General features: G+C 41.0%; 1 protein-coding gene across 2 annotated transcripts in view; it reads left to right on the top strand.

The window, feature by feature from the left end:
* Positions 1 to 14,895, top strand: part of nav2a (neuron navigator 2a) — a 62,054-nt gene that overhangs the window by 28,630 nt on the left and 18,529 nt on the right. The window contains exons 6-13 of one of the 2 annotated variants that reach the window (XM_053324535.1): positions 597 to 912; positions 1,647 to 2,370; positions 3,732 to 3,951; positions 6,126 to 6,412; positions 8,782 to 8,826; positions 9,378 to 9,538; positions 9,944 to 10,117; positions 13,759 to 13,811. In XM_053324535.1, the coding sequence (XP_053180510.1) occupies positions 597 to 912; positions 1,647 to 2,370; positions 3,732 to 3,951; positions 6,126 to 6,412; positions 8,782 to 8,826; positions 9,378 to 9,538; positions 9,944 to 10,117; positions 13,759 to 13,811 (1,980 nt within the window). The remainder of the gene's footprint in view (positions 1 to 596; positions 913 to 1,646; positions 2,371 to 3,731; positions 3,952 to 6,125; positions 6,413 to 8,781; positions 8,827 to 9,377; positions 9,539 to 9,943; positions 10,118 to 13,758; positions 13,812 to 14,895) is intronic. The other variant, XM_053324536.1, reaches the window with a different exon arrangement.

The raw sequence follows: 14,895 nt of genomic DNA, 5'->3' as shown, positions 1-14,895 counted from the left end.
ACTTCCCTTACGACTTGACTTTACATGAGACTTTAAAGCTATGTACAGTAAGTCTCACAGTCTCCCACTGTTTAAAAAACAACACAGCATCAGCCAGGCCTTGCACAGATGCACAGCTTGAATACGTAATTGTTAGTCATGTTCCTTTTTATAAAGATTCGGTCTTAACTATGTAAAAACTCAGTTAACACAGCTTTGACAGGAAAATATTCATTTCATAGTCATTTTAATGGAGCTGAATGACCTGCAGCTAGACATGCATTTGTTTATGAAGACTGGACTTGAAACTCGCTCTCACAGACTCGAGATTTGACTTCAAGTTAAATCCTTCTATCTCTCTCAAAACCAGCTGCAAAAATGTTCCTCTCACATTTTAGATAACCCTAATCCTTCTTGCTCAATGCACCGAAGCAGTCCAACTGTCTGACAAACTGCCTAGGTGATGATGGTGGATGCTGGCAGGATTATCTGGCATGATCGTAGTTATAAAATGTGGGAGTGCTTTAGGGGCACTTGGCAACATAAAAGATGCTCTGTTGAGCAGTAATAAATCTGACATACCATGTGTGCGTGTGTGTGCGTGTGTGTGTTCTCAGCCTGTGACGGATGCAGAGAAGCATTCGGCCTCCACAGCGGTGCACCAGGCCTGGTCAGGAGACGAGGTGAAGAGGCCAGACGGGTCAGACAGCGGGGTCAGGATGGAGACGGGCTCCAAGTGGAGCCGCCGAAACCCCTCTGACATCTCAGATGAGTCTGATAAGGGCGGCTCGGGGAGGAAGACCCCCTCTGTGTCTCACACCGGCTCCTGGAGGAGAGGCATGACCACTCAGGTTGGGGTGACGTCCCCCCGGACCAAAAGCACCAGTAGCTCAGGCTCCACCGGCTCCGTCGGCCTCAAGACCCACAGTTCAGGTAACAATATCTGTCTGCATTAGTGACTGCACATTAGTTAGTGACCATGTATGAAAAAATAAAAACAAACTACAAAATGAAGAATAAATGAATAACATAACATTATTATTATTATATTATTTTCTGACATCTGTAATGAAATACAAATTATATGCAAAAAATCACGAGACACAGACACAGATGAGTAGAATTACATCCCAATCAGAAATAGAGTTTGCACATAATTTAGTAACACCTTGCAACATCAGCATCAGTGTTTTGAGCAGCAGATCAGTAGGTGAAACGTCTTTGGACACAGATCAGTTGTACAGTGCAGATTGACTGCATTATGACTCTGTTCTACAGAGGCAACACTGCCAAAGAGTTTGTGAAACAATGAAGAGAGTATTCATTCCAGGATTGTGTTTCTTCTTAGTTCAGGAAACTGAAATCATCTAGGGATCCCACCTGAACTGTTATCTGATTATGACATTGCTGCGTGGTGTGAAAGAAGACAGTTACGAAAGTGCAGTGAATAGAGTTTGCTTGCTTTTAATGTACTTCATAGGGAAAAAGACAGGACCTTTTCACCTCATTGAAGGATAAACTCTGAAATGGATTATGATCAAAAACAAATCAAGGTTCATGCTACAAGCTTTAGAAAAATAAAATGTAACTTCTTTATCTCAAATTCTGCTATCAGTGGTCTGGGTGTTAGTTTATGTAACATATCCTTCCTGCTGTCTATCCTGCAGGTAAGACAGATGATGTCAAGGTGTCAGAAAAAGGACGTCTGTCTCCTCGTTCTAACGGTGTTCACCGATCACCCTCAGACGCGGGACGCAGCAGCGGCGATGAGGCAAAGAAACAATCTATCCCCTCCAGCCGCACACCAAGCACAAACGCCCTCACGCACACTCTCTCGGACCCCCACTCCCAGACGCACTCACACACATCTCGCACCCCAACTAGTACATTTGGCTTCAAGAAGCAGGGCCATGGGATGGTAACCATGGTTACCGCCAGTGGTGCCACCATCACCAGTGGCTCAGCCACCTTGGGGAAGATGCCTAAATCTGGGGCACGCTCACTAGCAGGAGGACTGAAGGCCGGTGGGCAGGATGGAGGGTCAGCACTGAGTCACCATGACGATGGCTTCCTCCCCGCGAGTGCCCGCTCAACCCTTCAGTACCGTAGCCTACCGAGACCCAGTCGCTCAGGAGCAGCCGCACGCAATGGAAACCGTTCTTCCACCAGCAGCATTGAGGCTGCTGTGCTCTCTGTGACATCACACGGGAAAAACTCAATCAGCCTCACCAAGGCCAACGGCTCAGCTGGCCTGCTGGCCAATCAGACAGACCGGGAGAAGGGTGTCTCTGATATTGATACCCTCAGGAGTGGAGTTGTGATGCAGAGTGGAGGAGCAGCGACTGTTCCTCTGACAGGAAGACAGCAGGTTTCTTCACCTACACTACGCAGGTGAGCACACACACACACACACACACACACACACACATACACACACTCATACACACACACACACACATACACTCATACACACAGAACATCAATTGTATTGTCAGTAATCCTGCCGACATACTGACGGCTAACGGATGAGCCAAACTAACTGGGGCCCTCTTGTACGGGCTTGAATTTACCCCCATACAGTGCTAACACACACATGCACACACACACAGATGCACACACACTCACTTACAGAAGAGCATTTTAAAAGACAGTAATCATGCAGTCTCAGTAAATGATAAGCAATGGTGAGTGAGGATTACACGTGTGGACTTGTTTTCATGCACGCACACACACACACACATACACAGTCTCAGCGAGGTTAAATCAGGCCATTGTGAAAGGCAGGCCTTGAGCTCAGCTGCCAAGCCTCAGCCTTGGTGGTGCAGGGGGGAGGGTGTGGTGCGGGGTAATGGGAGTCTTACCTCAGCGCTCTGCCCTCATTAATGTGAGGGAGTGATAACTCTTCAAAGAGGCTCGGTGCTGCTATTATTGCCCACCACGGCTCCAGTCATCACAGACTGCCATTTAACTCTAACCCAAGATTAGCAGAGAACCAGGAGAGAGTTCTGTGTCTGTGTGTGTCTCTCTCTCGCTCTGTGTGTGTGGTTTTGTGTGTGTGTGTTGGCCTTGACTCAGATCTGAGTGCTGACTCTACCTTTCCTGGCTGCAGGCCTGCAACTGCCTACTTTGTTTCATGTAGAGGAAAGAAAGAATAACAGTGGTGTTTTTGTCCTGTTAGTGCAAGTAGCTCTGTAAAACTCACCTTAAGCCTGATTAGTTATTTAAACAACTGTATAATAGTTATATTTGTTGTTAAATATTGTGTTAATATTCATCATGAAGAGTCATGTCGTCATATTAAAGAGGACAGTCTAGACCTGCTCTACTTGCAAAGTGCTTTGAGATAACTTTTGTTGTCATTTGGCAATATATAAACAAGATTGAATTGAATTGAATTGAATAATCCCTGGAAAAGGAATATTACTCACAACTTGACCTTTTGTCTCATAAAATCAGGCATCACTTTACAATTCTGCATATAGAAGATAAATTCAAGCAATTTCAGCAATTAGGTATTAAAAGATATGATTATGTACATGCACTACAACATATAGTTGTAAACAGTAATAAATGTGAGAGAAATTCAAATACCTCCAATCTTTAACATTTGGTCTCTTTTTCTTCTTTTTGTTTGACTCAATTATATGATATTACAATCTGGTAAATTTGATTTCACCCTTTATTCCTGCTCTTTTATGTGTATTTTAGACCCACTTCATCTTTTTTTTTTTTCTCTCCTTGATTCATTGCAGGTTGTTTGGTGGGAAGCCCAGCAAACAGGCTCCAGTCACCACAGCTGAAAACATGAAGAACTCCACTGTTATCTCCAACCCCCACGCTACTATGAATCATGTGACCACAGTGCTGGAGTCCCCTGACGCAGGGCTTGGAGGCGTGGATAGCGAGACCAGCAGCCCCCTGTTTGGGGGCAGAGCGCTGGGATCGGGGATGGGAACGCTGGGTAGCGAGCAGGTGAGCAGAACAAGATTGGAGACAATGCATCTGTGTCAGCTTAAATCTATAAATAATGAGGCATAAACTTAGATATTTAGATCATCCACAAGCTCCAGAAAGACTGACTTCTTTGTGGTAATCATACACTATACTTTGTGGCAGTAATTATCTGATAAATCTTGAGCATACACAATGTGGAGTGATGGTTAACTACTACTATCTTTGTGTTTTGTTTATTCTTCTGGGTTTTTTTGTCTCATAAATCTTAAAAATGAAATGTCATTTCTTCAGAAGAAATAGCCTGGTTTTGTTGTCAGAACTGTGTCACAGGAGCAGCCACTTATTCATTAGTTACGCTGCTATTTTTAGCTGTACTCATTCTCAACTGCCCACCACCCACTACTTACTGTGAAAAGAAGGAAAACATTTTATTTTTTTGGGTGTATTTTTAAGTTGCATTTGATTCAGTTGAGTATGAGATGAGTGACGTGGCTCTCGGGATCACAAATCTGGCCTGTCAGTTGGCCAATTTGGTGGATTGCCATTAGGACAAAAATATTAATGCCTCAAGGTGCCACCAAGAGGCTGAAAATTGTGGTTCTGTAGTTGTATTGGATGGACTGCCATTAAACTTAGTCCTCATATTCACGTTCTCACCTTCATGACCCTTTAACTTTTCTTCTAACACCACCAAATCAACATTTTTATTAGTCCAGTACTTTATTTCATGACTGCTTTTTGTTTAATGCTTATTAGCTTAAATTTGGATTTTAAAGCAAATCATTATTTTATGCTGCAATCTTATATTTAATGCTCTATTCTAGCTGCTAGAATAGAGCATTAAATATAAGATTTAATCTAGCATAGATAGAATAGCATAGCTAGCATAGACAGAATCTAACATAAATTTAATCTAGCATAGAATCTAGCATTTCTCTCTTTCTATTTTTCTGTATTCTGTTTTTATTATTAGTGTGGGGGCTTAATTGTATGTTTTAATGTTTCTCAAATTACATGTTTTTCTGTTTTATGTAAAGCACATTGAATTGCTATTGTGTATGAAATGCGCTATATAATTAAAACTGCCTTGCCTAGCAAATGTTAGCATATTAAGCTAAGATGATAACTATTGCAAATACCAACACCCGTTAAACATCACCATGTTAGTATTGCATGTTATTGCTGATGTTAGCATTTAGCTCAAAGCACCTCTCTGCTTAATTACAGACTCACTAGCATGGCTGCAGACTGCAGACTACAATACATGTATTGTTCTGTTTTGCTCCACAGAACTGACTAAATTAGCTATCTGTTATATTGGGTTATTTTAACATTTAACTTTAGAGCTACTGTCAACTGTCATTTTCACACTTAAACAATAAGGCTTATGGTCAGCTGTGACTCAACTCAGCGCAATTCTCAAGAAAGAGCATTAAGTTTGGATTTAGGATTAAAAATAATTATGTTTACCTGTTAGCTTAGGGATGATTAAGTGTATATGTGCTGAGGATGTTGGGAGGTGTTTACAGAGTTAATGACGTCTTTGGCGGGGACACAAGGAGGATTTTGTTCTCACCTGACTAATGCACCAAACACAGCAGATTCCTCGAGCTACTAATGAGCGTGTTCCCTGTGAACAGACGAGCAGTGTTTGAATAACTGACGGCTACATGCTGCAATGTAATGGAGAAGATGTTTGTGAGCATGCTCAGTCACGATCACTCTGTCGTGTTCTCACATGATTCATAACACTTTATCAGATCGGTAATGAATCACAAGGTGAAACATGGGGCATTGTAGCAAGTAGACCAATCATGTCTTTACAAACAGAAAGCAGTCTATTGTTTTATAGCATATAGACCAAATATGATTAAAAACATAACTGGCTAGGGATCGGATGACTGTAACTTATGATGACTTATGTTTTCATTACTCATTAATTTATTAATTTCTATTAATCACACACTCCTCAGACGTCAGAAGATAGTTTAGACAGATGGCCCCACATGGCATCTTCAAATTTATTGTTTAGTTGGACCAAAAGTCAAAGATATAAACCAAAGATATAAAAAGAGAGAAAAGCAGTATATTCTATATTTGACTTGACCAATAAATTAATGATTAAAATTGCTGTCAAATGATTGGCTACCTCTGATGTTTAAAACTATAACTTCTTCTCTGCCCCTCCACAGGCCTCCAGTCCCGGCTCTGTCTACTCCTCCACCGGACCCTCCAACAGTCTGACGTGGGGCACCACCTTCAGTGGCTCCTCCGCCCAGAGCAGGGAAAGCACGCTGGGTGGACACGGCGGGGCGGGCAGCATGGGCTACCCTTCCGTAAGCAGCATGCACACCAGCAGCGAGTCCATCGACATGAGCCTGAGCAGCGCCGGAGGAGGCGGCGTTCATGGGACCCACAGGGAGGACACCCTGTCCGCCCTGGGTCGTACCGGCAGCGTCAAGACTGGCATGTCCGAAAGGTGAGGTCACACAGGAAAGACATGAGTCACATCCTTCAGATTTTCTTTGTGTTTATTTTTAGAAAAATGTGTTTCCTTTTCCTGAAGAACCCAAAAACCTGTCATCTGTTCTCAAATGTTACATCTTGCCTTCATCCATGTGGTATATGAGGAGGATTTACAGGACTTGTTTAATAATGATGGGCTCGTAATGATGCTCACACCGGTTTGCACCTTGTTGTAAGAGTATGTTCAGCCAAGTGCATCACTTTAAGTATAACTCTGGTTTATTATAACTTTGGTCTAATTTTCAGAGTTTTAATATTATATAATTACTATAATAATAACTGTGTATTCACTAAGGTAGAGAACACATAAAGAGAAATAAGACACGATTTGTAATAAACCAGAGTCTTCTTGAGTACACATATTTTCATTTTATGCCAATTAAAGCAATTCTTTGTAACTTCTGCTGAGCAGCAGCCTCTGTGGCCACAAGTAGCAATAAAAATGTAGTGTAATAATAGTGCTAGTAGAGAAGAGTCATGCAGTCAGGGAAAAAGGTCACCAATGTTTGCTACATAGTTATTTCTATATAGTTTTCTAACATTATTAGACACTATAAGCCACTGGTCATACATACCAGGTAAGGCTGTAAACCCCTGAGCGTGTTGAACTGCTTTTGAATGCTATAATGAATGAAAGAAAGAATGAATGCTATATTGCTATATTTCAGAAGTTACACAGTGTTGCTTTAATACTTCTGCTTCATTGTAATATAATGACCAATGTTTACTTCTACTTTGCCAGCTCATGTTACTACTTTGCAGGTTAGGATTTAACATACAAAACCCTTGATACATTTAGAAAAATGGGATCCCAAAGTGTACTGGTTAAGCCTACTGGTTAAGATGCGTGCCACATTACCGCGATGCCGGCAGTTCGATTCCGGCACCAGACCTTATTTCATTCCTTTTCTCTTTCTCCCCTCGTTTTCTGTCACTTCTAAACTGTCACTGTTATTAAAGGCATAGAAAATATACATATATAATCCCTTGTTACAGATGAAACAAGATTAATGCACATGCATCAGGAATAATAATACAACATAATGTACATAATGCTTTAAAAGTACTATTACTTTTTGGTACATTTTGCTGATACATGTACTTTTATTTATGTACACATTGTTAATTTTATTTGAGTAAAGGATATAAGCACTTCGTCCAGCGCCTCTCACTTCTGATATTAATTCCTTTTAAAGGAATCCAGGATTGTGATGATGCATAAAAGCATCTGTTGCTGCGAGGTGTTACTTCTTGTTTGTATTCTCTCTGCACTCAAACAGAAAAAAAACAAAATCCCATGGCGTCCTCGTCGATTATGCAGTAATTGTGGTCATTGTAGCAGATTCCACCCTGACAGGTTGACTGTGTAATGTGACAGGAATGTCTCAGAGGAAACATTATAGCATCTGGAGACGAAGCTTTGAGGCTATGACATCACCATCCTCACTCAGCTCCCTTATTAACTTGGTCGTTGAAGTATCTTGCAGTTGACCTCTGTGCTGAAAAGGATTTCTTCATCTACTTTATTCTCTAAAACTTTCTTTCTCTTTGTCTGTTGTGCGTTTTCCTTCCTGTCTCCATCAGTCCCCTCTCCTCTCCTTCCGCTAGCCCTATATTCAGCCGAAACACGCTACCTCGGAAACAGGACAGGTAAATGTACCTGTGTGCAGTGTTAGGCTTCTGGTGAGACAGCTGTGGAGGTTCCTATGAAAAACACCACCTGCTGCCACACAGAGAGCACCACCAACCAACCGCAGAGACTAGCTCTGTGTGGTACCTCATTGTGTCCTGTGATTATTCTGTGGAAGTGTGTAGCTCTGTGTGGCAGTTTGTGGTTATTTTTAGGACCTAGAGCTCCTGTATGAATGGAAATTTGTGAGACCGTAAATGTGTGGTTGTCTGTGTGGATGTTGGCAGCTTCTCTGTTTTTGTTTAGTGGTTCGCTGTAGCCTGTGATGAGTGTTTAAATACTGCCACCTGGTGGTAGAGTTATATGTTCACATTTACCCAACAGGCTAGAATAGGATGCTCTTTGTTGAATTTACATTGTAAAAATATCCATCTTAAGGACATTTTGTCTACTGAGCTTAAAAGCATTTTCTGGTATCAAAAAAGTTGAAGAAAATAACATTTCAGCACTCAGAAAAAGACAAACAATACATACAAGATGGAAGTTTTTTGCAGTAGATGAGTAGTATTGATGAGAAAAACATTGTTGCAAGTTGAAAATATGAATAGGTAGTTGTTAAGAGATACAGCCACATGTTCCCTTGCCTCCTTGTTTCCTTTGCTTTCCCCATCTGAAGTGTTTCTCTCCCACAGCGGGCCACACTGTGGTAGAAACACTCTGCCTAAGAAGGGACTCAGGTACTGACTTCACTTCCTGCCGTTGCGCTTTTGCACACACTGGTTCACCAAAATGTTTTGTCTTTTGTTTCTACGTCTACATTCACTCTTCGAGGCTTGTGCTCACGCTTGAAAAAAAAATTAAAAAAATGCTTTTGACATTTATGTTTATGTTTGGCACCTGTGTTGTTGTCGTTGTGCTTCTGTGAGGAAGCATGTCACTTTGTCATCGTACAGAGCTGTCACTGTGTCATATTGTAGCTGGCTTGATTTTTGGGGGTCAAATTTTCTTTGGCTTCTTTTCTGCTTTTTCCCCTTTTCAAGTTTATGTTGCTCACAGCTGAGATTCAGGCTATGTTCACATTGTTGTAATTCCTTGTTTCAGCTTCTGATTCATCTGATGATCCCGGCTACTAATCTGACTGCTTAAAAGAAAAAAAAAATCCATTCATTGTGACAATCATAGAAATCTGAATTCAGAATTAATCTTCTATAAAAAGCACCGAAATCACACTGTAGCTGCTCTATTGAGTCCTCACTGCATCGCTAACTTTCTCTTTGACTTCCTGTAGGTATGGCCCGTCCCCTCAGCTGCGAGGTCACGAGGAGAGCCGTGATTGGCTTCGCTCCCACTCCACAAGCGGGCTGCAGGAATCAGTCGGTAACTCCCCGTTCTCCCCCGGCTCCAGCCTCACCTCCCCCTCTGGCACCCGCTTCAACTTTGGACAGCTTGGTATGAACCACCAAAACCCAGCACTCCACGTTTATTTACTTGGGATTCATTTGTTTTGAGCTCAAGTTTATTCACTCAAGTTTTAAAACTCATTGCATCAACCATAAGTCTTATTCTACATTTAAGTGGATTAAACATCTCTTAGCAAAATGTGACTGAAGTTATATCATTATAGTAATAAAATGATTGGCCAAATTGATAAATATAGAGTAAAATATCAGTTAAGTCGTTTATCAGATGAAATGCTGCACATTCTCTAGTTTCCTCCTCCAAAATGTGATGATTTGTTTGGAAACTTTGCCTCACTGGCCATTTTTCAAAACTGTTTTCTGACATCTTATAAACCAAACAATCAGATGAATCAATAAAGAAAATATTTTTTAATTTCCTGTATTATTTTCACAGCATCCAGCCCGACTTCAGCAGCTCAGATCAACCTCGCCGGTATGCGTAACAACAGCCTGACCAATCAGGATACCTTTGATGGCGACAACCGCCTAAGAAACTCTTGCATGTCGCTCGACGAGAAGACTCGCACCATGAGCCGATCGGGCTCCTTCAGGGACGGCTTCGAGGAAGGTAAGAGGAGACAAGAGAAGGATGGATGGATGGATGGATGGATGGATATAGGACAAGTGTAGTGAATATTCATTGACTCTGTGTGAGTCCTAGCCCTATTTTCCACAGTCATTTGGTGAAATCGGTAATTAGGTGTAATCCTTTTTGAAGACTTTAATACCTCCATCTTTGTATGAGTGAACCCTCCCTTTCCTTATTCCACATCCCTTTGCCAAAAGAATTATTATTCCATTTGTTTATAGAACATTAGGGAGGATTACAACCGCTCCTCTAAGAAAAGCCCTCTATCCCCTTAGAAATCCATAATCTGCTTTGGTTCGGCTTTGTTTTTTTCATAAGCTTGTTTATTGGGAAAAGTACCCAGCCGTGCTTTTCCCACCAGCAGGCAGACTCTCTGCTGAGACGAGGGTACTCCGCTGGAGTCGGCTCAATCCTCCTAGCCATGGAAACACTGCGCTTTGATTTAGAGGAACAAACTCCAGCCTTAAACTCTTTTAATAATGTTAAAAAAAGACACACACACAGTTGCCAGTGAACTTGCAGTTCTGTTAACAACATACAATGACCATAAACAATGCAACCAAGCAAGTCTCAGTTGTCGGTAACGCCATGTGACTTGGTAGTCAACTGTTGAAAACGGTTGAAAACACTCCCTCTTCCAAGGTCAATGAAAGTGAGCTGAATACTTCTCACATGAACTTCACATTACTGATTACACACCTGACAGTTGAGAAAGACACAATGCTGCACAGTCCTGCAGCCTGCAAGTGAAGGAGGGAGGGATAAATAGTGGAAAGAGGGCAACATGAGCGACACACAAAGAGCTGAAGATCAAATCCACTGACACTAAAACTGGTTTTGTAAACGCCCTCTAGGGATCAGCTGTGTGCGAGTCCTTTAAGAAACCTTGTAAATTCAGACTCCAACTCCAAACTCCAACAAAGCCCAGATTGTGAAGAAAAAGAAAAAAAAAAAAAACGTCCTGTGAGAATCAGTTCAACTTGACCAGATGTATATGTGGTTCTGTACATCAGCATTTTGGCACATCTCACGTTCTTTAGTATAAAACTCTGTAATAAAAAAACTGTTTCAAGTCACTGAGGGAATTCAATATGAATAGTATGAGACCATAAAAAGGCCATTCATGTCCAAAAGAAAAAAAAAACTTCAACCACATTATCAAAAGCAAGAAATACAAACTGCAGAATCTCAGAAATATTCTTATGTGCAGTTTTTATTATGAAGCTGTAATGTATTGCTTTTTTTTCAGTTCATATTTGGAGAAAATACAAAAAAGAAACTGAAAAATAATACAAATGTCATATAATATCACACACTTAAAACTCAGCTTGATGCTTATCTTTGAGCTAATTGAACAATAATTGTTTAGATGATTACATTTCTCACCACATCTTTGAGCCATTTAAGATGATACGTGACTATTTGACCTTAAATGTATTTCGACACAGATTTAAGTTATTTTTTTATGGAAATCATCCATGTGTTAAATTTTGCAGCACTCAGGGCAATGCATTTGTCTCATCATGTATGTGATGCTCCATTTTGTTACCTAAGAGAATGATAGAGCTGTCAATGATCTATTGTACCAGCTACCTTAAATGACATGCGTCTCAAGCACATGCCTGTTGAGCGTTGCCTGGCGGTGTGAAGGTACATGAACAGAAACACAGACACTAACTTGTTATAAATGTGCCGTGCCCCCCCCCCCCCACCGTAGCATACTTGCATATGTCTCCTCTCTTTCCCAGCTCACTGAATCCCTTTCACTTTAACAGGAGATAATTACAGGGATCACAGTTAGAGGCGTGAGAGAGAGGTGATGACACACAAGAAACCTGCAATATTACTTTCTCTCTCTTTGTGTGCTTTATTGCAGTGTGTCTGTGTGTGTCTGTTTGTGTGTACATCTGAATGTCACCGAAGTGTAGAGTTACCTGACTGTTGTTAGATTGACGGGACAAAAGTCACATCATCCACCCAACACTTTGTCAGACCTGACCTGTTTGAGAGCAACACCACTACACTCTGTCACCTCACCCCTCCCCTCTCACACACACACACACACACACACACACACACACACACACACACACACACACACACACCCACTCACCTTTGTACATGCTCACCTTGTTCTTATATCTGTAGAAACCACATTTTCCATTAGAGATTTACTGATTCTTCATACTAATTTCTTGGAGATGAAAGTATAAAGTTTCTTATGTAAGAGCTCCTATTTTCTGCTCATAGTAATCTTGGCTGAAGTTATTGAAGACTTTTTTAAAAAATGCTTTTTTAGAAGAGAAATGGCCTGAATTATATGCTTTGATTGTTTGCAAAACAACTTATATGGATAATGCATTATAGTGAACAAGAAGAAACCTGTTTTTAATTCAAATTAAACTCTCAGTGCAATAATGCTATGGCTATTATGGTTTTTCCATAAGCTCTGATAAAGATTATTCATATATTGACAATGATAAACCACTATCTGTGTAACTAAGGAGCAAAACAAACTCATGTGAGCTTTTCTCACTTTCTCACTCTTCTCTATTTTCTAGATGAAAGTAAATTTTTCTCACTTGCAACATTATGTATCGGTACACAAGCGTAAAAAAATAAAAAGTCAAACAGACATAAATTGAAAATGGTTGAAAAGCCAAGAAACAGACAACTGAGAGAAACAATGTTTGTAATAAAGGAAGGATACAACTTTGCCAACTCAAATCTCCTTATCCCATATAAACTGGATTTAACAGAAAAGTCAAAGCAGCAAATAACCACAAAATGACCCATGATTGATGAACACAATAAAACTCAGTTCCTGTTTATTGATCATCTCTCAGATCAAAACAGAGCATATTGCAGAACATAAGATACGATATTGGTTATCTTCCTCTGCTACATTACATTATAACCTGCTTGACGCCAATCGCCTGATATCTATAGTAAGAAATAGAAGCAAGTCTCATTGTGTATCTGTCATCTTATACAATTAAGTTTAATACAACACAGTGACAATGACGACATGTTAAAACAATCTTGATTTTAAGAAGCTGGTTGATGAATCCAAACCACACAGCAGTGAGTCTGAATCAATATTCTCCTTTAATGTGGCCTCCAGCACACCTTGCTTTCTAGACCCAAAGTGAGATAAAAGTAAATTCTCAGTAAACCTCCGTCTGCTCCCTGTGAGGTGAATGAATGAATCTGTCGGGGATCAGCACAACCTCTCCGTGTGGCTGATGACATCACACTCCTGATCCTTTTCTAATCTGCTCCCAGGCAGAAAACAGTGCTGGCGTTGTGGCTCGGCCTTTGATGTACGATTAGTGGCTGAGTCATTAGCAGAGTAATGCTCAGTCTGTCATTAGTTGTGCCACAGTCCGACTGCAACGTGTAGGAGTTTTATCTTTATGACTGCCGAGCTGCAGTCATTATACTCGGGAGGAGGCGGGTAGTCAAGTCGGGGCAGGCGGGAGGAACACTGTTGGGTGGGCAGAGTTGGAGCTGGATGGGTGGGTTGTGTTGGGAGACTGTGTGGGGTCTGTTTACAGTCTTATTAATGTTATTGTGTACTTTCTAATCCCTACTTTTACTTGTGGTTTTTGTCTCTTCAGTTCATGGATCATCCCTGTCTCTGGTCTCCAGCACTTCTTCTATTTACTCCACGGTGAGTATGCACACAAAACATCAAGAGTTAATTCAGGTTGGATATTGTGGAAACAATACCTGGAGTATAGTATTAAAACTGAAGCACTGCTTTAACTTTAATTACTATATCTTCAGATACATTTTGTTTTGCAGTTACATTATTTGTCCACCAGATGGCAGTGACATTTACTTTTTTAACTTCAATTTGTCCCACACAGCACATTTCTCAGTCATGATTCTTCAACAAGATGATACAGATAATGCTCTAGTCTATAACCATGCAGGAAGATTTGCAAAGCTACAATTAGGCATAGTGGTGGTTTGAGCTAACTGCTGACATGTTGGTGTGGTGTTCACCATCTTACTTTATGGTATTTTCATGCAAACATTTGATAATTAGCACAGATACAGGTGAGGCTGATGGTAATGGCATTAGTTTTGGTTTATTTGGACATACACCTAATAACTGGATAAAATGACATTTTGATCTGATGTTGAAGCTGGATGAAAAGTGATTTAACTTCCTCAGGGGGGCATGAACGTGTGCGCCACATTTCATCACAATCCGTCCAATAGCTGTTGAGACATTTTACTCATTGAGACATCTCGAAATGGGCAGATACATTATGACGGCATGTTTATGACCCTCAAATATTGACAGCATTTACTATTGTGGCTTCAAAGCAGCAAGTATTGCTCACTTCACATAGCTCCACAATTCATATAGAAACCAGAACAACCAGTTTCTCCTTTTGCTTTCAAAGTTATGAAATAGTATTGAGTAGGCAATTTTGCTGTTACACATTTACCCCCCTAATCCATCCAGAGATTTGACTCAAACACTCTTCTGTAATCATATATCGGGACAGCCCACATATACACAGTAGCCAGTCAGAGTCAGATGCTCCTCCCTCTGTGGGCTGGTTTACTCACCTGGGCAGGTGAAGCAGAGAAACTCTCAGACAGTAGATCTCTGCTCTGCACTGGATGGTCCTTTTGAGCCAGAGAGTCACAGATTTGAGGGGAGAAGAGAGTGGAGGCAAAATGATGGCGACTTTATCTCTGACGGGCACCGTCACATCCTGGCAGCAAACGGTAGGGTT

This window comes from Scomber japonicus, chromosome 1 (genome assembly GCF_027409825.1).
Source record: "Scomber japonicus isolate fScoJap1 chromosome 1, fScoJap1.pri, whole genome shotgun sequence".
NCBI classification, from domain to species: Eukaryota; Metazoa; Chordata; class Actinopteri; order Scombriformes; family Scombridae; genus Scomber; species Scomber japonicus.
Note: the sequence above shows the minus strand (reverse complement) of the source record. Positions and strands in the feature narration are given on the sequence as shown.